Below are 17679 nucleotides of genomic sequence, written 5' to 3' on the forward strand. Positions count from 1 at the left end.
CACACACACACACACCCACACACACACACACACACACACAGACACACATTTGACCCTGAACAATATGTAAGGGTTAAAAAAGAGGACAAAAAAGAAAGAGCAAAGAAATAAAAACATTAATGCAGTAGTGACTGATAGAAAAGATAATTAAAAGCTTAAGTGAAGAGGCCTGTATAAAAAACCCTAATACACACACACACACACACTTTAAATGCATTTCCTAACTCCGTAACCAAACTTTATGCTGTCATAACTAAATACCTAAACCAAACCCTTATGCTGAACTGAACCTAAAAAAATACATATTATGGATCCATTTAAAACCTTTTCCACTTGACTTTGTTTCCTTTGCGAGTGAATTAGATGTAGAAGCAGAAGCTGAAATCTCCTAGGTGACATGTTAGATATTAAAGGGCTGTGGCATAGAGAGGAGGTGAGAAGAGGAATATATTGTGCTACTTTTATTAGTCACTAAATAATTTAAAGAGAGGAATGGAACCTTTCAAGCTCCAGAGGCCCACCAATGTATTTTCAGATAATGATACTGAGAACTTGAAATGAGAGTGATGTTGTGGGGCGGACAAGTCATGAGATTGTTCTGTATTACTGCTGAAGACAGTCAAAGTATCATGGCATTAAGATGAAAAAAGGGCAAAATTTGAGGTAGTTTTATTATTTTTCTCTTTTTTTTTTTTGCTGTATATAAACTTTACATTTTAACGTAACAGTCATTAAATCAAAATAAAGTTGCTTCAAAGCTTCACTTAAAAATCATTTCCACCATTTCTTTACAGAAGATATTGATGATTAGCTACATTAGATACATTAGTTGTAATGTTAGCACAGTGATTACAATAGGTCACTAAACAAGAAACTGTGCCACCAAACAGGAAAAGATCAAATATTTCTACTAATGCCGACAGTTAAACACATCTCATCACTTGGGTTTGACTTCATTGAGGATTGACTGGCCGTTCACTGCTGCCAGAGCGTTGTCCACCATCCTCTGCACCATCCTCTTCGTTGTGGTGTATGTGTTGGTCCCGACATGGGGGGTGATGATCACGTTGGGAAGGCGGAGGAGAGGATGATGCCTGCAACATGAACATTTTTAGTTTATTTTATAGTTAAAAATTACATAAAAAAGACAAAGAACAGATAATATACAGTGCAGGAAGAGGCAGAATAAGCTTATTTAAAGAAAGAAAAATGTTAAAATTCCACAATATTACAGAAATTAATGAAGCAGAGGTGTGACTGAACATATCACGAGTGTTTGGTAATCAGTTAATACAATAAGCAGTGAGACTGTTCAGGCTATATTTTCTCTACTGACATCAGGCTTTGTGGAAAGATTGTTGCCTTGTTGTAAAAGCTGCAAATTTGTATTAAAGAAAAGTTTATACTCTCGTTTTACATTATAAGCAAATTAAGTGTTATTTTCTTGAAATATTTTTTTTTTAATTAGAAAAAGAAAGGATGAATAGATTTTTAAACAATTCATACATGTAGTAGAAATACATAGTAAAACATTGGTTTCCACCCCATGTTCAGAACAACTGTCTCACATAATAATTCAATGAATAATACTGATTTTTTTTTTTTTTTTTTAAAGCTTTGCTCTGTCCTTTTACACAGGTGAGGTCTCTATATACTGTGTACATCAGTGTTCATGCATAAACTGTAGATGTTTCGAGGTTATATTGAGCGCAGTTCAAGACTGAGTGCAGTGTGGGTGGGTTTTTTTTTCAGAGAGATTAGACCTTGGTAAAGGTTCAGGATGAGTCACGTCCAGTGCGGCTGCTCGAATCGTTCCAGACTGGAGAGCTTCGACTAAAGCATCCTGGTCCACGACGAGACCTGAGACATAAAAAGAGCAAAATTAGGCTAAAGATGCATCTTAGAATAACAGTTAATACGTCTATGAAACACATTATTCTCACCTCTGCTGACATTGACCAGTGTTGCTGTGGGTTTCATGAGGCTCAGCTCTCTGCGGCTGATGAGGCTGGTGGTTTCAGGGGTCAGGTTGACCGCCAGCATCACGAAGTCCGACCTCCTCAGCAGGTCGTCCATGCTTTCACAGTAAGTCGCCCCCACGGCCTCCTCATCCTCAACACTCCTGAGCAGCACCAAGAAAGGATGAAGTTGACCATGAACATTGTTGTGTTGTGTTATCTTAATATTTTAATAGTTTTGATAAATGGGTACAGTAGTTACATATCTACATTTAAGCAAGGCTTTTATAGTCCATTACTGGATTTTGACTTGATTTTTGTCATCCAAAACCCATCAAAATTCATGTTCTTCACTTTTATTTTTAGGGTAGTTTCAGGTATTTTTGCTTGTGTTAAATACACCATTACTGGGTTTGGTAATTTAATGATTAACTGCTAATATCTAGACAGATCTTCACCTTTGTTCATCTATTAGAAAAGGATTTTAAAAATCACCATAATTAATCTATTCATTTTTACATTTTAAACACATTCTTAACCAAGACACATCATTTCAGAAGATAAAGGTGAAAAACACGAATTTTGATGGTTTTGGATGACAAAAGTCCTAATCCAAAATCCAGTAATGGACTAAAATAAGCCTTGCTTAATTGGACATTTAAATAGTTGTTACATAAATCACTTCTCCTTGTTCCATCTGATTGTTGTGGATCATATATTTCTTTGTTTTATCACCTTAATGAAAATAGTCCTCATAGAAAACAGTTTTTTTTCTTCGAAGTTTTACCTTTTCCTCCTGTTGTGATACAATATCTTCATGTCAAATCCTTTGCTTCTTCGAGCAATTTTGTGTCCGATGTCTCCCATCCCGATGATGCCCAGAGTGGAGCCTGTGACTTCATATCCCATCAGGCATTGTGGTATGTGGGTGGTCTTTGGGTCCACAGAGACTTGATGACCTTTGAAGGAGAAGAAAGACCAAAACCAAAAGTCAGTTAAACTTTTTAAAACCATCAGTGATCGCTGCAGAGGTCTCTACAATTGAAGCTGTGCACTTCATACAGAGGCTGTAGGGTGCCTTTAAATGAAGATCATTTAATTACACATTTATTTACTAGACTTAATCTAAAAATGTATTTAAATTTTACTTTCATGTTATGGCACATTAAAGTAGTGTGTTTTATTATTCTACTTTGAATAAGACAGCTGAAACCAAAAATGTGAAAAATTACTCATGAGATGATGCAGGATTGGAATGGAGTTTATGTAAAATTTGAAGGCCTAAATCATTTTAAAAACATTTATAATATTTTATATAATAATAATTTACAACCTCAAAAATATATCACTATATATAATATGTAATTTCATTTAACTAGACAGTAATAAAACTGTATTATAGAATTATAAATTGGCATATTTTAAGATCTTCTTTAACCAATACTGTTTTGAATGGCATTATTTAAACTCGCCTATACAATATTTGTTGTATAATGACAACTGTAGCCAACAGTGACAATTACAGGATAATAAGGTTCAAGCTGAAATGCAACACAGGTAAATAAAGTCAGTGAATTGACAGAATAATATTTCACAGCAGAATTGATCTTAAGTTTGCTGTTACATATTATAGCAGCTATAAGCTTCTTTTTGGTTTATTGCTCATGAAGAATGTGTCCTTTCTTCTTTAAAAAGTCTGTTAAGTTGCGTGGGAGGGTAAGGGCAGGGATGGGATATTTTGTACATGCATTTGTTATTGTGAGAAAATTAATAAAAATATATTTGAGAGAAAAAAAAGTCATATAATTTTACTTAAACTGCAAATTAATCATTTCATAACACAAAGTGTGTAAATACCTTGGCTTTATGTTTTTTTAATGTTTCTAATATTTATGTACAAATATTAAAATAACTACAGCTGAAAGTTGTGACTGATGCAAAATCTTCATAATCTGACTGCCTCTTGTTTAATTTGTGTTCACACTCGCTCTCAAAGCGGGAACATTTTTTAAATCTCTGTTATTGTAAGCAGTGAGTTAACCTTTGACCTCACCTTCAACAATCTTCCGTGCCGATGCCAGAAGCAGACCCATGGCCATATCTGCGGTGGCATCGCTGACCACACCGGGCGTGTTGGTCACCTTCACCCCGAGACTGGTGATGTACGGCACATCCAGGTGGTCGATGCCCACCCCTCCGTTGGCAACCACCTTCAGGGCTGGAAGAGAAGTGAGCAGCGAGGGCTCGGTTGGGGGGCAGGCGTTCCACACGAATATGGCCTGGATTTTTGGGGCATGCAGCGGGGGATTTTGCAGGAAGTCTTTGTGAGAGATGATCCTGAAGTGTTGTGTCATTATGTCGGTGACATCTTCAATGTAACCTTGCTCGCCCACCTCTGAGATCAGAGCCCATGGTTTGTCCTCCATCACCTGTGAGGATGAGATAGACTTTATAACACAGGACAACAAAGTTTTCATCAGTGGTGGAAAGTAAATAAGCACATTTACTCAAGCACTGTGCTTAATAATAGTTCTGAGGTATTTGTACTTTATTTCCATTTGATGCAACTTTATATTTACACACTTACTTTCCATATGAAAATTTGACACACTGGATAACATAATCAGCTTTTAAAATACAAGATGAAAACAGTGACTTCCAATCTTTTTGTCTTTTGACGTCTTTACAAAAAGCAGTGTGTGCTTTGAGAAATGATTTATTATAATTGTTTTTAGTTGTCTTTAGTATGCCTCAGGGGGTGTCTAAATTTCGTTATATTGTTGTCTGACCCTCAATTTAATGACAATAAAGCTAATACCAATAATGATATATTAATAATTTAAATAGCTGTAGAAGTGAGTTGTATTTGTATCACAGTTACAGTACTTGACATGTATATACATGTATGTTTATATAGGTTATGCTAAATAATGGTGTTTGTATATGTTGTGTAAGAGCTGTGTATGCGGGTGTCAAAATCAGGATCTGTTGTTACACTAGTTTCTGAGATGGATACCTCACACAACACTATTATCTAATAGCTAGACTGGATATGTTATATCCAGTTCTTCCTAGTCAAAATGAACATTTCTAGCTATTAAATGTTTAAATGACCACAATGTCCTTTTTCAGAATTTTTAGATAGATTTATTTTGGATTCATATAAATTGTAGATATCTTGAAATACACTTAATACTAGTAAAAATGCTGTTGAGGATATCATTTATTACCTTTCTGACTAGTGAAAATACAAGTTTGACTATAGGAGAAATGCTACGATGGATATCTCAAATGTAATCACAGATAGGACTGTGATTAAATATTACAGCTTGCTACATGCCTCAAAGTTACTTAAGTCTTCTCTCACTGCTGACAAACATTCACACACTACTGAATGAGAACAGAGATCAGAGAGCATTTAAAGGACATATACAAAGAAAGACTAAATGAAAAGGGACTGAAAAAGTGAAAGAAACCAATAAATGACAGGACTGCACTCACTAGCGTCACTTGTCCTGGTTTCCTGCTGCTCCTGACCCAGGAAGCGTTAAGGGCATTTGGAGGATTTCAAAATAAGAGCTTTAAAATGACAGTTCACAAGGATGAATTAGCTCGTAAATCTCTGATATGAATACAGAACAGGGAAACACTGTATTAACCTGCTATGATTCTCAGTGGTGGAATAAACTTCAGGACTTCCTTGAATTAGTAAATCTTTTAACCGTAGAAGAACAACTACTACTACTACTACTGCTGCTGCTGCTGCTGCTGCTGCTACCACTACTGTGACTACCACTAATAATAACAACAACAACAAAATGCAGCTCAAAGTACAAAGTGCCAAAAGAAATCATGAAACATCCATATACAGTATTTGTCAGACAGATCACTGTTCTGCTTCATGAACATCTAACCAGAGTATGATTAGAGTATTTATTGTTCAAAACAAACTGCACAAGTTGAGAGCGCTGGACTTTGACTCAGACTTCACTTTAGACATCTCACAGACTATTTATAATGTAAACAATGGAAGAAAACCTTAAGAAAAGGCCAATGCAAGATTAAATTTTAACCTGAAATCCTGTACTCATTACACTTATTGTTTAACTTGCAGCCCCACTGTACATGATGAAGAAATTAGGTCTAGGTTCAGGTTTAGAGTTTCAAAAGTTCTGGAACATAAAGATTATTCAGGAGATTCTGGCTCTAGAACAAAGATAATTTGATCATTTTAGGTGTCATATAGCAGACATGTCTCTTTATATAGCAAGAACATTGTAAGTAATCATGTTCATATATGTCAGTGCACAGATTGAATTCAGTATGACTATTAAAACTCTCCTCTAGGGTTGATATAATGAGATTATATTAATTCAGTGTTTGCACATTAAAATCAAACATGTTAGAACAGTAATATACAGTAGTACAGTCATAGATCTAGTATGTTAAGTATTGTTTAGTAGTTTCTATATATTTATAGATATATATTTGAATAAACACATAGCTACTGATAACACATTTAGGGCAGAGGATAATCAAGATGTTCAAATGTGCTTTACACTGATTCTAGATAATTAAACATGCAAAGTTTTGAGTGACTTCTTGGACATAGGCAACCAACAGATCAAGTTGCATTTGGTTATTTAAAAAATCATCCAAATTTTGTGAAAGCATCCCATAAACAGTTTGTTATGATACAAAAAGCAGGTGTTAGAAGAACAACAACCTGTACCAAACTATCCATCCCTTCACGTAACTCCTCTGCACCCCCAATAAAAGTACAATCATCACACCTCTATTAAAACATCTTGACCCCTGACTTCCAGTCCTCTGTCTTACCCCAGCCAAAGTTTGCATGTAACAGCATCTGCTAAATGCCTAATCTGTAAGCACAATACCTGTTTTTGTTGGAGCTGGTATGCAGATCTGTGCAGGTTTTTCACTTGTGCTGGACTCCAAAGTCTCCTCACACACTGGACGTAGCGGAGACTTCGCATTCTGGTGGTCAAGTTAATGAAATTGTCGATAAAGACTTTTATAATCTCTTATAATGTTACAGAAAAAGTATAAGTATATAAAAAGCAGCAGTAAAATCACTCGCAAACTTCACTAAATCAATCGCAAAGTACTCAACAGGCAGACAACACTTACTGCTGATGTGCAAATAATCTACAAGAGACACCACACATTACACAAAGTTTGCACTCTGCACATCTATATATTTCATGTAAGTGAACATGTGCATAAAGTGAAAGTCCACAGGTCAACCTGCTGTAAATAAATGATTAACATGAAAATGTGGGTCAACGAAACAATCACAAACTTATGGCTCAGATGCATTTAAGTGGTGAAACACTTGAAGTATTTTCACTGAGAGCTGGTTAAGCTTTGGCCTTTTTCAGCTGAAACTTGTGGAGTTTTTCTCAGCTAGCAAGTATTAGGGGGAAGAAGATGACATTTAGCTGTTCTGTGACGAAATCTCACCTCTAATTTGGTTTAGATGAAGTCACAGATTAAAATTTGAGAGGCACCGAAAGCAGCACACAGGGCCATCGACACCCTGTGGCATGGAGAAAAGGAGGAGGGGTGGAGAGGAATTCATTAAGCACAGTGGCCGGGCAGGAAGGGGCTCCAGGGTGGAGATTGCACAAGACTGAGCACAGCGTCCAATGGCCAGAGAGCACTACACCACCACCACCACCACCACCATCCATAAAGAGACAGTACACAAGAAAAGCTTGCTCAGGGTCTGAAAGGATGAAAAGAAGTCCAGCTTGCTATTCGTGTTTGTATCCCTTACATTCTGCAGACGAATCTTCTCCCCAAACTTAGTGGAAACATCCTTGAGGGGAAGTCAAGCAACTGTAACAGCATATAATAATACTTAGTATATATTTTACATATATTTTGTTGTAAGTTCTTGTCTTGGATGACTTGTGTATATTTTTGACTGCAACACAAAACCACAAATGCACATTATTTACTATGCAAATATTGTGGTTAATAAAGCGCAGATTTACAACAATAAAATATATGAATGAGCAGGTACAACAAGTGTGGATTCTATTAGATTTGTACATTTTAAAAGGGAGGGAAAAAATACATTATTTACAAAAATATACATGCAAATCATATTAAAAAGAGTGATGGGAGTGAGAAAGAGGGTTACGGTTAGATTGAGTCCCATATTTGCTTTAGAGAAACAAATGCTGCATAAATTTGCCTTTATCATCCAAACTCACAAAGCCACAGCGTAGAAAATATTTTCACAACCATACGTCAGTGAGGAAGGAAACTTTATTCTTTTAGCAGCAACTAAAATAGTGCTTCCAGGTGCACAGAGTCATGCAAAACCCACAAAATATAAAATCGTCATCACCACATTGAGAAGCAGTAAAAGGATACAGGTTTTAGGAAGCTCTGCCAAAAACTAAACTAACAACACTGAATGAGTCACTCTGCCTGCTGACGCTGATGTATGATTGTTTGGGAATCTGTGATTGCAATAAACTCAGAATGAGAAGCGTTGATAACCAGTGTTATGTCTTTTTCTCTCTTCACGCTCTTCAAGGTAATCCCAACTTGAATGTCATCAAATTACAATAAGAGTCCACTAACCTTGAGGCATTTTAAACTCAGGACACAAACGCTATTTAAACATTCCACCACTAGTTGGTAGTATTACAGTGTGACTCTGTCGCAGGTCTGTAAGGACTGGAGCACTTGTGTTTGAATGAGCTTATCACTGCTGGCACTTCTGAATGCTGCTGCTCTGCTGTGTGCTGGTGTGTCATCGCCGCATGACCTGCCTGCACTGATGCTGCTTCCTCTGCAGGATGCATGACACCAGCCACCTTTTGTTGTTCTATTTGCAGCTGCATATCAATACTGTTAATCAGCAGACAGCTGCAGCAGTGTTTAAGACAGTCGTTCTCAGTCTTTATGGCTTCTGATCTTGAGACTTTAAAAAGAAAGATGGTGTGTGTGTGTGTGTGTGTGTGTGTGTGTGTGTGCGTGTGTGCGTGCGTGTGTGTGTGTGTGTGTGTGTGTGTGTGTGTGTGTGTGTGTGTGTGTGTGTGTGTGTAGGTGACTCCTCACCACATATTTTGGTCATATAGCCTATTGTTTCAGTGGAAGGATTTTTACGCACCGGAAGAGCTAGACATTTTGAGCGTTTTACAAAAAAAATCAAAATGATAGAAAACACACCTTTGTACAACAGAAATAGATTAATTTTTTCTCTTTCTAATCCCTTGTCTTGTGACCCCTCAGATTGATTTAGGGACCCCTTTGGAGGCTCCAGACTTGGCCAATGTACTATGTAATAAGCCACAAAGATCACTTCTTAACACATGGCTTTATTTTAACTGTTTTAAATCAGCTCATTTTAACATTTCATTTATTATTGTGTTTAATGCATTGTCATGTTTTATGTTCATGTTGTAAGCATTGAAGAAATCTTTTTTTTTTTAAATAAAATACATTTATTTTGTGTTTTAGGCAATCTATTATATTTTTGAATATGCCCTTATTAACTGGATTAAGGGTTTCCCTAACTACATAACCTTTACTTTTCTGCGAAATATCTTTGCTAGCATGAAAGGTCTTTAACAACAGTGTAAAACTCTTCTCACTCATATAGTTTCACACATTTTATTAAAAAGAATATAAGTTCTCCACTTTATGTTGATGTGCACTTTTAAATCTGGCTAAATCTGGCTTAAATGATCTCTTCTCATTGTGAGATTAATGCATGGTCTTTGTTTAACTGTGTGTGTGTGTGTGTGTGTGTGTGTGTGTGTGTGTGTGTGTGTCCTTGCAGGCCAAAGTATCAGGCAAGGCCATGTGTGCGAGGCAGCTGCAGATCAGTAGCTTACCTGCTCTTTTTCTGTTACATAATCTGTCCGCTCCTGCTCCTTCTCCTCCTCCTCCACATGGTCATTCCTTCTCACCTCCTCCCATAATAATTTCCCACGCCACCCTTCTGCCACCTGGAAACTCTCCCAAACCTTTTTCTAATCCACCTTTCTTGACGTCCCTGCATGTTCCTCCCTGCTCTTTTCAGATCTCCACCAGCTCCTCCCATCCAGATTTACCTCGTTCCTGATGTGCAATCTGGCTGCAACCCTCTCCTTCCCTCGATCTCCTCTATAGCCCAGGAGTCATTGAGGCTTTTAATTAAGCCAGTTCAGATCTCCAGCCAACCTCCAGTTCCATCTGCTGCCACGTCCGAAGGCAGGTGACTTTTTAACAAAATGCTGACTCACGTGGTAGACACAGCAATTATCATCTCTGCTACATTACACAGCAATTTTGAAATCTTGTTGACAACGTTCCTCTCTGATCAATTCACATATATCAAGGTGTGATGCATGGCACACCAGGAGGTCCAAGGGGAGTTTATTGTGTTTTAAGGAAAATGCACCACACGTTTAATTTAAGATATTTGCTCGAGTATCATGTTTAGTGCCACCTCTCCTCATTAACACTTCACACAGTGTCAGTATATAACAGAATTAGCTGTGTTACAAAGTCACAGCCTCATGTTTGCAGGCAGGTGAGGACTTATACTGATCTATGGTGTCATAGTTGTCATGGTACAGTACAGAGGAGATGCTAAAGTCCTTAAGTAAACTCCCTGTAATAGATTGCTGACGTGAGTCCACAGGCCCATCCTGACTCAGCTTATTGGCACGAGAGAGCTCTTTGAAGTCAAGGTGTAGCTGCTTTCACTCAGCCTCTTCTGAGTAGATAAAAATAAAACTCCAAAAACAATACAGATGACTTTGCTGTAGGATTTATAAATGGTGTTTGGGCTGAAGTGTCATATCTAGTGCTTTGTATTGTATGGCAGCAATAAACTTCAGTAAAACAAGACCTGAAAAATTTAATTTACCCTCACTTTTATATTTACTCTGCAGCTCTTCAGCTCTTCAACTCACATTCAGAGACAAAATAATAAAAGTGATCTAATGAATCAGAAACAAGATCTACAGTCAATGTACTGCTTATGAACATTAGGTGATGGAAAGGTTAATTTAATCAATCAATCCAACTTTATTCATATATCACCTTTCATGCAAAATAGCATGCTTAACGATACAATGAAAATACACAGTAATATAAGGAAATTATAATAAAGGACGTAAGAGACATCGTAGAAAAGAGGGACCAGTGTAGCACAGTCGAAGGGGGTATAAATTAAAATGAATGGATTAAGAGAAAGCTAAATGCAAAAGGTATGTCTTAAGATTTACAGCTCTTAGCTACTCTGGCAGACTATTCCAAAGGTCAGGACCACAGACCCTAAATGCCACCTCCATGTATCTCTTTGTCCTCACTTGGGTAACAACTAAAAGGCCAATGCCAGAGGATCTGAGTGACCTGGAGGGCGGGCAACATCTGACAAGTATACAGGCGCTAGTCCTTTGAATAACAGGTGAGATGCGTGCTCTCGTTTTGGTCTTGGTCAGTACACGTGCCTCGTCAGTCTGAATGATCTGTAGCTTATTTATAGGTTTCCAGAATGGAGAGCATTGCAGTAATCAAGCCTGCTAGTGATGTGTGTGATGTGTGTGATGTGGTGTGCATACAATAAAACTCTCATCTGCCAGGGATAGAAATGACTGTGCTTTAGCAATATATCAGCTTTATCGTCTTCAAATAAGGGGATAAAAAGCAGTTTTAGTCAGTTTACTGAGATTCAAGATTTGAATCAGGGTCTTGATGCATGCCAAGATTTTTTTTGCCATGGGCTTGGCGTTTTGTGCCCAGGATTTTAAATTGGTGCACAGCATCGCTCCCTCGTCTTATTTTTTCAATTGCAAGAAATTATGTGACATCCACAACTTGATAGGATCATTGCATTGAACCAGTTCATCAATTGGGCTGATGTCACTGGGTGATATGACCATTGTGTATAGTATTATGTAAATACAGTTGTGCATCATCAGCGTAGCTATGTAACTATATCATGTGTTCTCGGATTATATTTCTCAGTGGCAGTATAGACACTGAACAACACAGGTCCCAGTATGGAGCGTTAAGAAACCATGTGTTATGCTAGTGTTGACTGACAAGTGGTCACCAAGGGAGACAAAGTAGTTTCTGGTGGACAGATAAATCCTAAAACCAATCAAAAACTGACCCAGAGAGGCCAACACACATCTGTGGTCTATTAATTTGGATGTCACGATCAACCGTATGAAAAGTAGCCCTCGAGTCTAAAAGTACTAATATTGAGACTTTCTAGTCATCCATATTCATCCTTGTATCATTTATAACTTTAATAGTGCTGTAGTGCTGCGGTGACGATAACAGCCAGATTGAAACTACTCAAATACAGCTGAAATGTAGGTAGTCTTTTCACTGATTAAATATTAATTTCTCAAGAATGTTACTTGAATAAAGGTACACAAATATAAGTACCTAAAGTATCAAGAGGTCAGTAGTCATTACGCAGTGGCCCATGCCAGTGTTATTATATTTTCTGGATCATTATTATTGATGCATGAGCTTTAATGTTGTAGCTTGCTGAGGTGGAGCTCATTTGAACTGCTTTATATACTGCTGGGAAGTTTCATCTTGCAGCATATTTCATTAACTGGTTGTATGTTTTATATGTAAATTTCAATCTGCAAAATAACTATGACCATTAAATAAATGCAGTCAAATTAAAAAGTACAATATTTCCATCTGAAAGTCAAAGTAGAAGTATAAAGATATATCAGATGGAAATGAGTTCCTCAAAATTGTACTAAAAGCACAGTGCTAATGTAACATGCATTTGAAAAATAAGGAAGGATGATTACATATATCTTTTTATAGATATTACATATACATTGCCTAAATGCCTGCTTTTATTAAAACATTCTCATAACTCATTAGCAGCTTCTACTGTGAGTGTTTGCAGTAGAGAGCAAATTTAACATCAGGGGTCATGCTGTCATCTGCCTGCATTTCCTTCTCAATGTATGTGCAGAAATGTTCATCCCTTTGCATCTCTTGGCTCACATTTTCAGCATGCAGACATTTTTCATAGGACACATGCAGGACATTGTTCTGACTGATGAAAGGTGACAATATTGTAGCTTATGTCTTCAGTGACTCAGCCTTCCCTGAGGTCTTAGCTCATGGGCTGTTCCTCATTTCCCCTCCTGCAGGTGCTGATGTCTTGGGGGAATGCAACAGAGACCACACATACACACACACACATGCAAGCACACACACACACACACACACAGAGTCTTTCTAACGGTTCTGAAGAAGCTCAACACGCAATTCTCAGCATGTTCTGGTTCAGAATAAATTCACCTGCTGGGTAATCCAGTCAGCCTGAGCATTAGTCTGCTGCTCATGACGCACAGCGAGGTAGAGCTGGCCTTGTTTTCTGACTGCTGGAGGATCACCTGCTCCTCTTCAGTGTCCAGTGACCCATGCTTTTGTCTGCTGATACAGGGGACACCCACATCATACTATTACCAATAAAGCTCTTTCACACAGGCTCATAATATCACATAATGTTTTGATTAACAGCAGAGTCATTATCAACTTTCTGTGTTAGAAAATCAGGAAAGTAATGTTGTCATTAGGCAGTGTATTATAAAGTAAGAGATGGATTTCACATGGTGTTGCAGAATGAGTCACTTTTATGGACTTTTTCCTCAGTGAGATCACAGCCTTAGCTCATCTAAAAACTTTTGGATGCACTCCACAGTAGGCTCAAGGCACCATAAGGTTAGCTTTGTGTGTTAGGTAACAGATAATCAGTGAGAAGATGTTGTTGGTACTGCGCAGATCAGTGGCTTCTCCATCCAGCACCCAGCTACTTATCCTTGTCTCTAAAGCAGCTGTTACCTAATGACAGAGCCCGTGTAGAGCCATGGGCCGGCTGATTTAGAAGGTGGCCCTCCAGTTCAAAGCCTCTTGTCGGTTGAGATGTGGCAGACCGGGTCTCACTAGTGTGCGTGCATGTGTGCGTCTGTGTATATTGATGAGTGCGAAGTTGGGGATTGCTCTTCAGTGGACAGCCAGTCAGATCAATGTTATGCAAAGCTATTAGTCAGAGGTTGCAGTGTTAGCTCTACAGTACTCAGGGACTCTCCCTCAGGGTCAAATTCACTGATGAGCCCTCACTTTTGTTAAGGATGAATAATAATGTTGTCTGCTGGTTAAAGGTCACAACGGAGAACCACAACTTTACTGTGTTAAACAATGCAAGCATGACACTGATCTGAACTCCCTCCGGAAATGCATTGACACAGTAGTTACTGCTTGGTTATGTTATCTCGAATTTGCACTCTACGAAACTTTGACATGATCTTTGCTCAGTAACAAAAAAATGTTTTGTTGATGTTTTATCTGCTTCTGTATGAAGTTCACCATATGTATACGTACAATTTTATTAAATTATTTTCATAATGATCACATAATACTTTTTTTAACTGTTGTTTTTTGTGTTTATCTCTGTCCAGGACAATGTCTGCACCTGGATCTCTGTTTTAACACCTGTATTTTACTTAATTAGGAGCAAACATATCTGCAAACAGACATAAAAAGCTTAACCCATCTCATATTGTTGTTGCATATATCACCACTGTTGTATTTAAACATACTGTTTGTCCATCCATTGTGAATGTATTTCTGTTGACCAAACCTGAGTGTATGGCAATGTCCAAGCTTATGAGATGAGACTTATGAACATTTACCACTAAAAATTCAATAAAACTTTAAGAAGGAACATAAATTGCTCTGAGTGGCCCTTTTTTAAGTGATGGCTTCTATGGTACATACATTGCTTTGTTTTAGAACATTGCAAAGAGAGGCCACTGAATGCACCATTGAAGGATATATTCACAAGTTTTCAAGTCCATTCTAAAAGAACAGTCAGGTGCAAATGAGCATTAAAACAAGTTTTCTTGCCGTCATCATTGTTTCTGACCATTAGGAGATCCCCTCCAAATGTGCTTACAATGTAAGCAATCAGGACAAAGACCATAGGCCTTGTTTAGGGCAGACATGTATTTAAATGTTGATCTGAAGATAATAAGAGGCTTCCGAGAGTGAAATAATGGTGGATATATTCCACACTTACCGGACAGTGATCCCCTGATCAGTTAGAGGGTATGTGGCCCTAAGGATGTTGAAATATATTGACTTGATTTGAAAATTAAACTTCATATTAACTTCACATAAACCTTTAAAAAATACTTTTTTGCATGAAAGCATTGTGGATTCTGTCCTACATTACTTACATTAAAAGTGCTTTATAAAGGGATCTCTTAATGGACAGAATGAACAGGAGGGATGATTACAGCAAGAAAAACGTGTCACTGTTAATTTGGGCACCTGACTGTTGTTTTAGGACAGATTATCCATTAACGTGTTAGCCATCAATCCATGTTTTATGTTTTACTTTTTGAATACAATTGCCATTTATCTCTGTATTGCCTTTTATCTGTCAGTGTGGTCAGGATTTTGCTGACTCAACAGGAGGGAGGGGGGTTCTCTGTGTTTTATAAGGCCATTAACAAAATGCTCCCTGGAACACTGCCTGAATAAGCCCCGTGCCTTTGACTTCCACTAATCATCTTAGGCAAAGCGTGGCTCCCAATGTGCCTGCATGGGAACACCTGTACCGGGTTACTGTGAATGTATGGTGTTTATCATCATAACCTTCCTTATTATCATCATCATCATCATGCAATACTCAGAAATTAACTGGTTAAGCTTATTATGTTGTCACTCCAACATAAAGTCTCAGTTTAAGGAAAAGCTATATGCTACAAATGTACAGAAAGTATTAAAAAGGAAGGTTTATCTTTGGCCATTATGGAAAAAATAACAAGACACATAAAACACACAATGCATGCAAAACAATCTTTGGCATCAAATTACAATTGCACGAAATTGCTCCCATCTTTGCATTGAAGATGAGAGCAGGAAAGCTGTGGACACTGCACGCTTGTAAAAACAACCAATAAAAGTGAGTCTCTTTTATTAAAAGGCAGTTATGAGCTTTGAATGTCCATTTGGGGTTTTCTTTTTTTTTTTAAAAAAACAGCAACAAATACCAAATCTCAACAACTTCTCGCCCTATGAATTTGTTGTACAAATTATATAAAAAACAATCTCCATCCTCTGAGGACACTGTGTGGTTGAAAGCCTGCAAGAAATCTAAAAAAAGCTAGTCAGTGGGCCTTGAGTTTTGTGTTTTTGTCCAGTGGTGGAAAGTATTTTACTCAATTACTGTATTTAAGTACAATTTAAGGTACTTGTGCTTTACTCTACTTTATTTTCATTTTATGCAACGTAATACTTCTACTCCACCGCAGTTCAAAGACAAATATTGTTCATTTATTAAACAGCATGGTTACTTTTAAGATAAAAAACTTACATGAAATAGTATATGATGAGTGCATGTATTACACTACATTTAGTGCACTACATAAAGATTAAATATTAATTAATAACTGAACTAAAATCTATATAACGTAATTCAAACTAGCTCCACCTTGAACAGCTGCAACAGTAACATGCTGATTACACATTGATGGTGCAACATTAACTTTTTGACAAACAAACAAAAAAACCAAGACTCAATAAGGAAACACTATCATAACTCTCAGTGAGGAAACACCAGAGGCAGGATAAAAAGGTAAAAATTAAGAGTACCTGAATAAAATAAAAGGCAATAAAAGATTAATAAAATATAATAAAGAAATAATAAAATGAAGCGGGTAAAACCAGAAGTGTGAAGAAGGGCGTTGAAAGGAAAACAAAGAAGAAGAAAATAAAATAATAAAACAACTAAGATGAAATGTGATGAAGTACAACCCATTTTATCAGGAGATAAAACAGAATGAAGGGATAGTCTAAGTAATAAAATAGGCTGAAACATAAAATACATGATAGATTAAAAAAACATATACATTTCTTTGACACTGTGGTGGCATCAGCCATCTTCTAAGGGGTGGTCTGCTGGGCAGCAGTATCTCAGCTGCACACAGGAAGACACTGGACAAACTGATCAAGAAGGCCAGCTCTGTCCTGGGATTCCCCTTCAACCTGGTGGAGGTGGTGGGAGAAAGGAGAATGATGGCCAAGCTGACATCTCTGATGAACAACAACTCCCACCCCATGAAGGACACTGACTGCACTGGAGAGCTCCTTCAGCGACAGACTCCTTCACCCAAAATGTATGAAGGAGCAATATCGCAGGTCCTTTGTCCCTGCAGGTGTCACACTGTAAAATCAGCACTACCCAGAACTGGACAATTTCACAAACTGCACTTTTTTAATGTGCATGACTGTGCAATATCAGTATTTTGGATATACTACTACTTCAATTCAACTGTGCAATATAAATATATTTTTTAAAATATATTTTTCCCACTTTAAAATCCGTGCAATATCTAGACTATATCAAACTCAGGTATTTCATTATTTGACACCAATATTAATTTTGTGCATACTATTTTTTTTTCTATATTTTTTACTGCCTACTGTTTGTTTGTTTTATTGTTTGTATACTAATTTATTATTTAGAGTTCTTTATTCTCTCCATTGATGCTCTTTCTATTTTTTTTTTGCTATCCACTTGCTGCTGCACTAATGTAAATTTCCCCACTGTGGGACTAAGGAATTTTTTATCTTATCTTCATGTCAACCTCATAGTTTACTCACGTTCATGAGATATTTAGAGAACACAACACTTCCACAG

The 17679-nt window shown here is 37.3% G+C and overlaps 1 protein-coding gene across 3 annotated transcripts; it reads right to left on the bottom strand.

The window, feature by feature from the left end:
* Window positions 1-656: 656 nt before the first annotated feature.
* Window positions 657-7555, bottom strand: zgc:136493 (uncharacterized protein LOC692276 homolog). 3 transcript variants are annotated; one of them, XM_053334310.1, is made up of 7 exons: window positions 7443-7555; window positions 6857-6956; window positions 4012-4387; window positions 2746-2917; window positions 1944-2122; window positions 1764-1860; window positions 657-1094 (listed from the first exon to the last, which is right to left on the bottom strand). In XM_053334310.1, the coding sequence occupies exons 2-7, from the start codon at window positions 6953-6955 to the stop codon at window positions 938-940; spliced, it is 1080 nt and encodes a 359-aa protein (XP_053190285.1). In that variant the 5' UTR covers window position 6956; window positions 7443-7555; the 3' UTR covers window positions 657-937. The 3 variants fall into 3 exon arrangements, with proteins under 3 accessions (XP_053190285.1, XP_053190284.1, XP_053190286.1); XM_053334309.1 differs by lacking the exon at window positions 7443-7555 and adding an exon at window positions 7110-7131; XM_053334311.1 differs by lacking the exons at window positions 6857-6956; window positions 7443-7555 and adding an exon at window positions 5460-5478.
* Between the last annotated feature and the right edge of the window lie 10124 nt (window positions 7556-17679).

The sequence above is a fragment of the Scomber japonicus genome, chromosome 15, assembly GCF_027409825.1.
Source record: "Scomber japonicus isolate fScoJap1 chromosome 15, fScoJap1.pri, whole genome shotgun sequence".
Classification (NCBI taxonomy): Eukaryota; Metazoa; Chordata; class Actinopteri; order Scombriformes; family Scombridae; genus Scomber; species Scomber japonicus.

Excerpts from the sequence above, each read along its gene's own strand:
- zgc:136493 (XM_053334310.1), bottom strand. The coding sequence starts at position 6,955 with ATGCGAAGTCTCCGCTACGTCCAGTGTGTGAGGAGACTTTGGAGTCCA. Across the intron at positions 4,388-6,856 it reads ACCAGCTCCAACAAAAACAG|GTGATGGAGGACAAACCATG; the intron begins GTATTGTGCTTA and ends TCATCCTCACAG. Across the intron at positions 2,918-4,011 it reads GGCACGGAAGATTGTTGAAG|GTCATCAAGTCTCTGTGGAC; the intron begins GTGAGGTCAAAG and ends TCTCCTTCAAAG.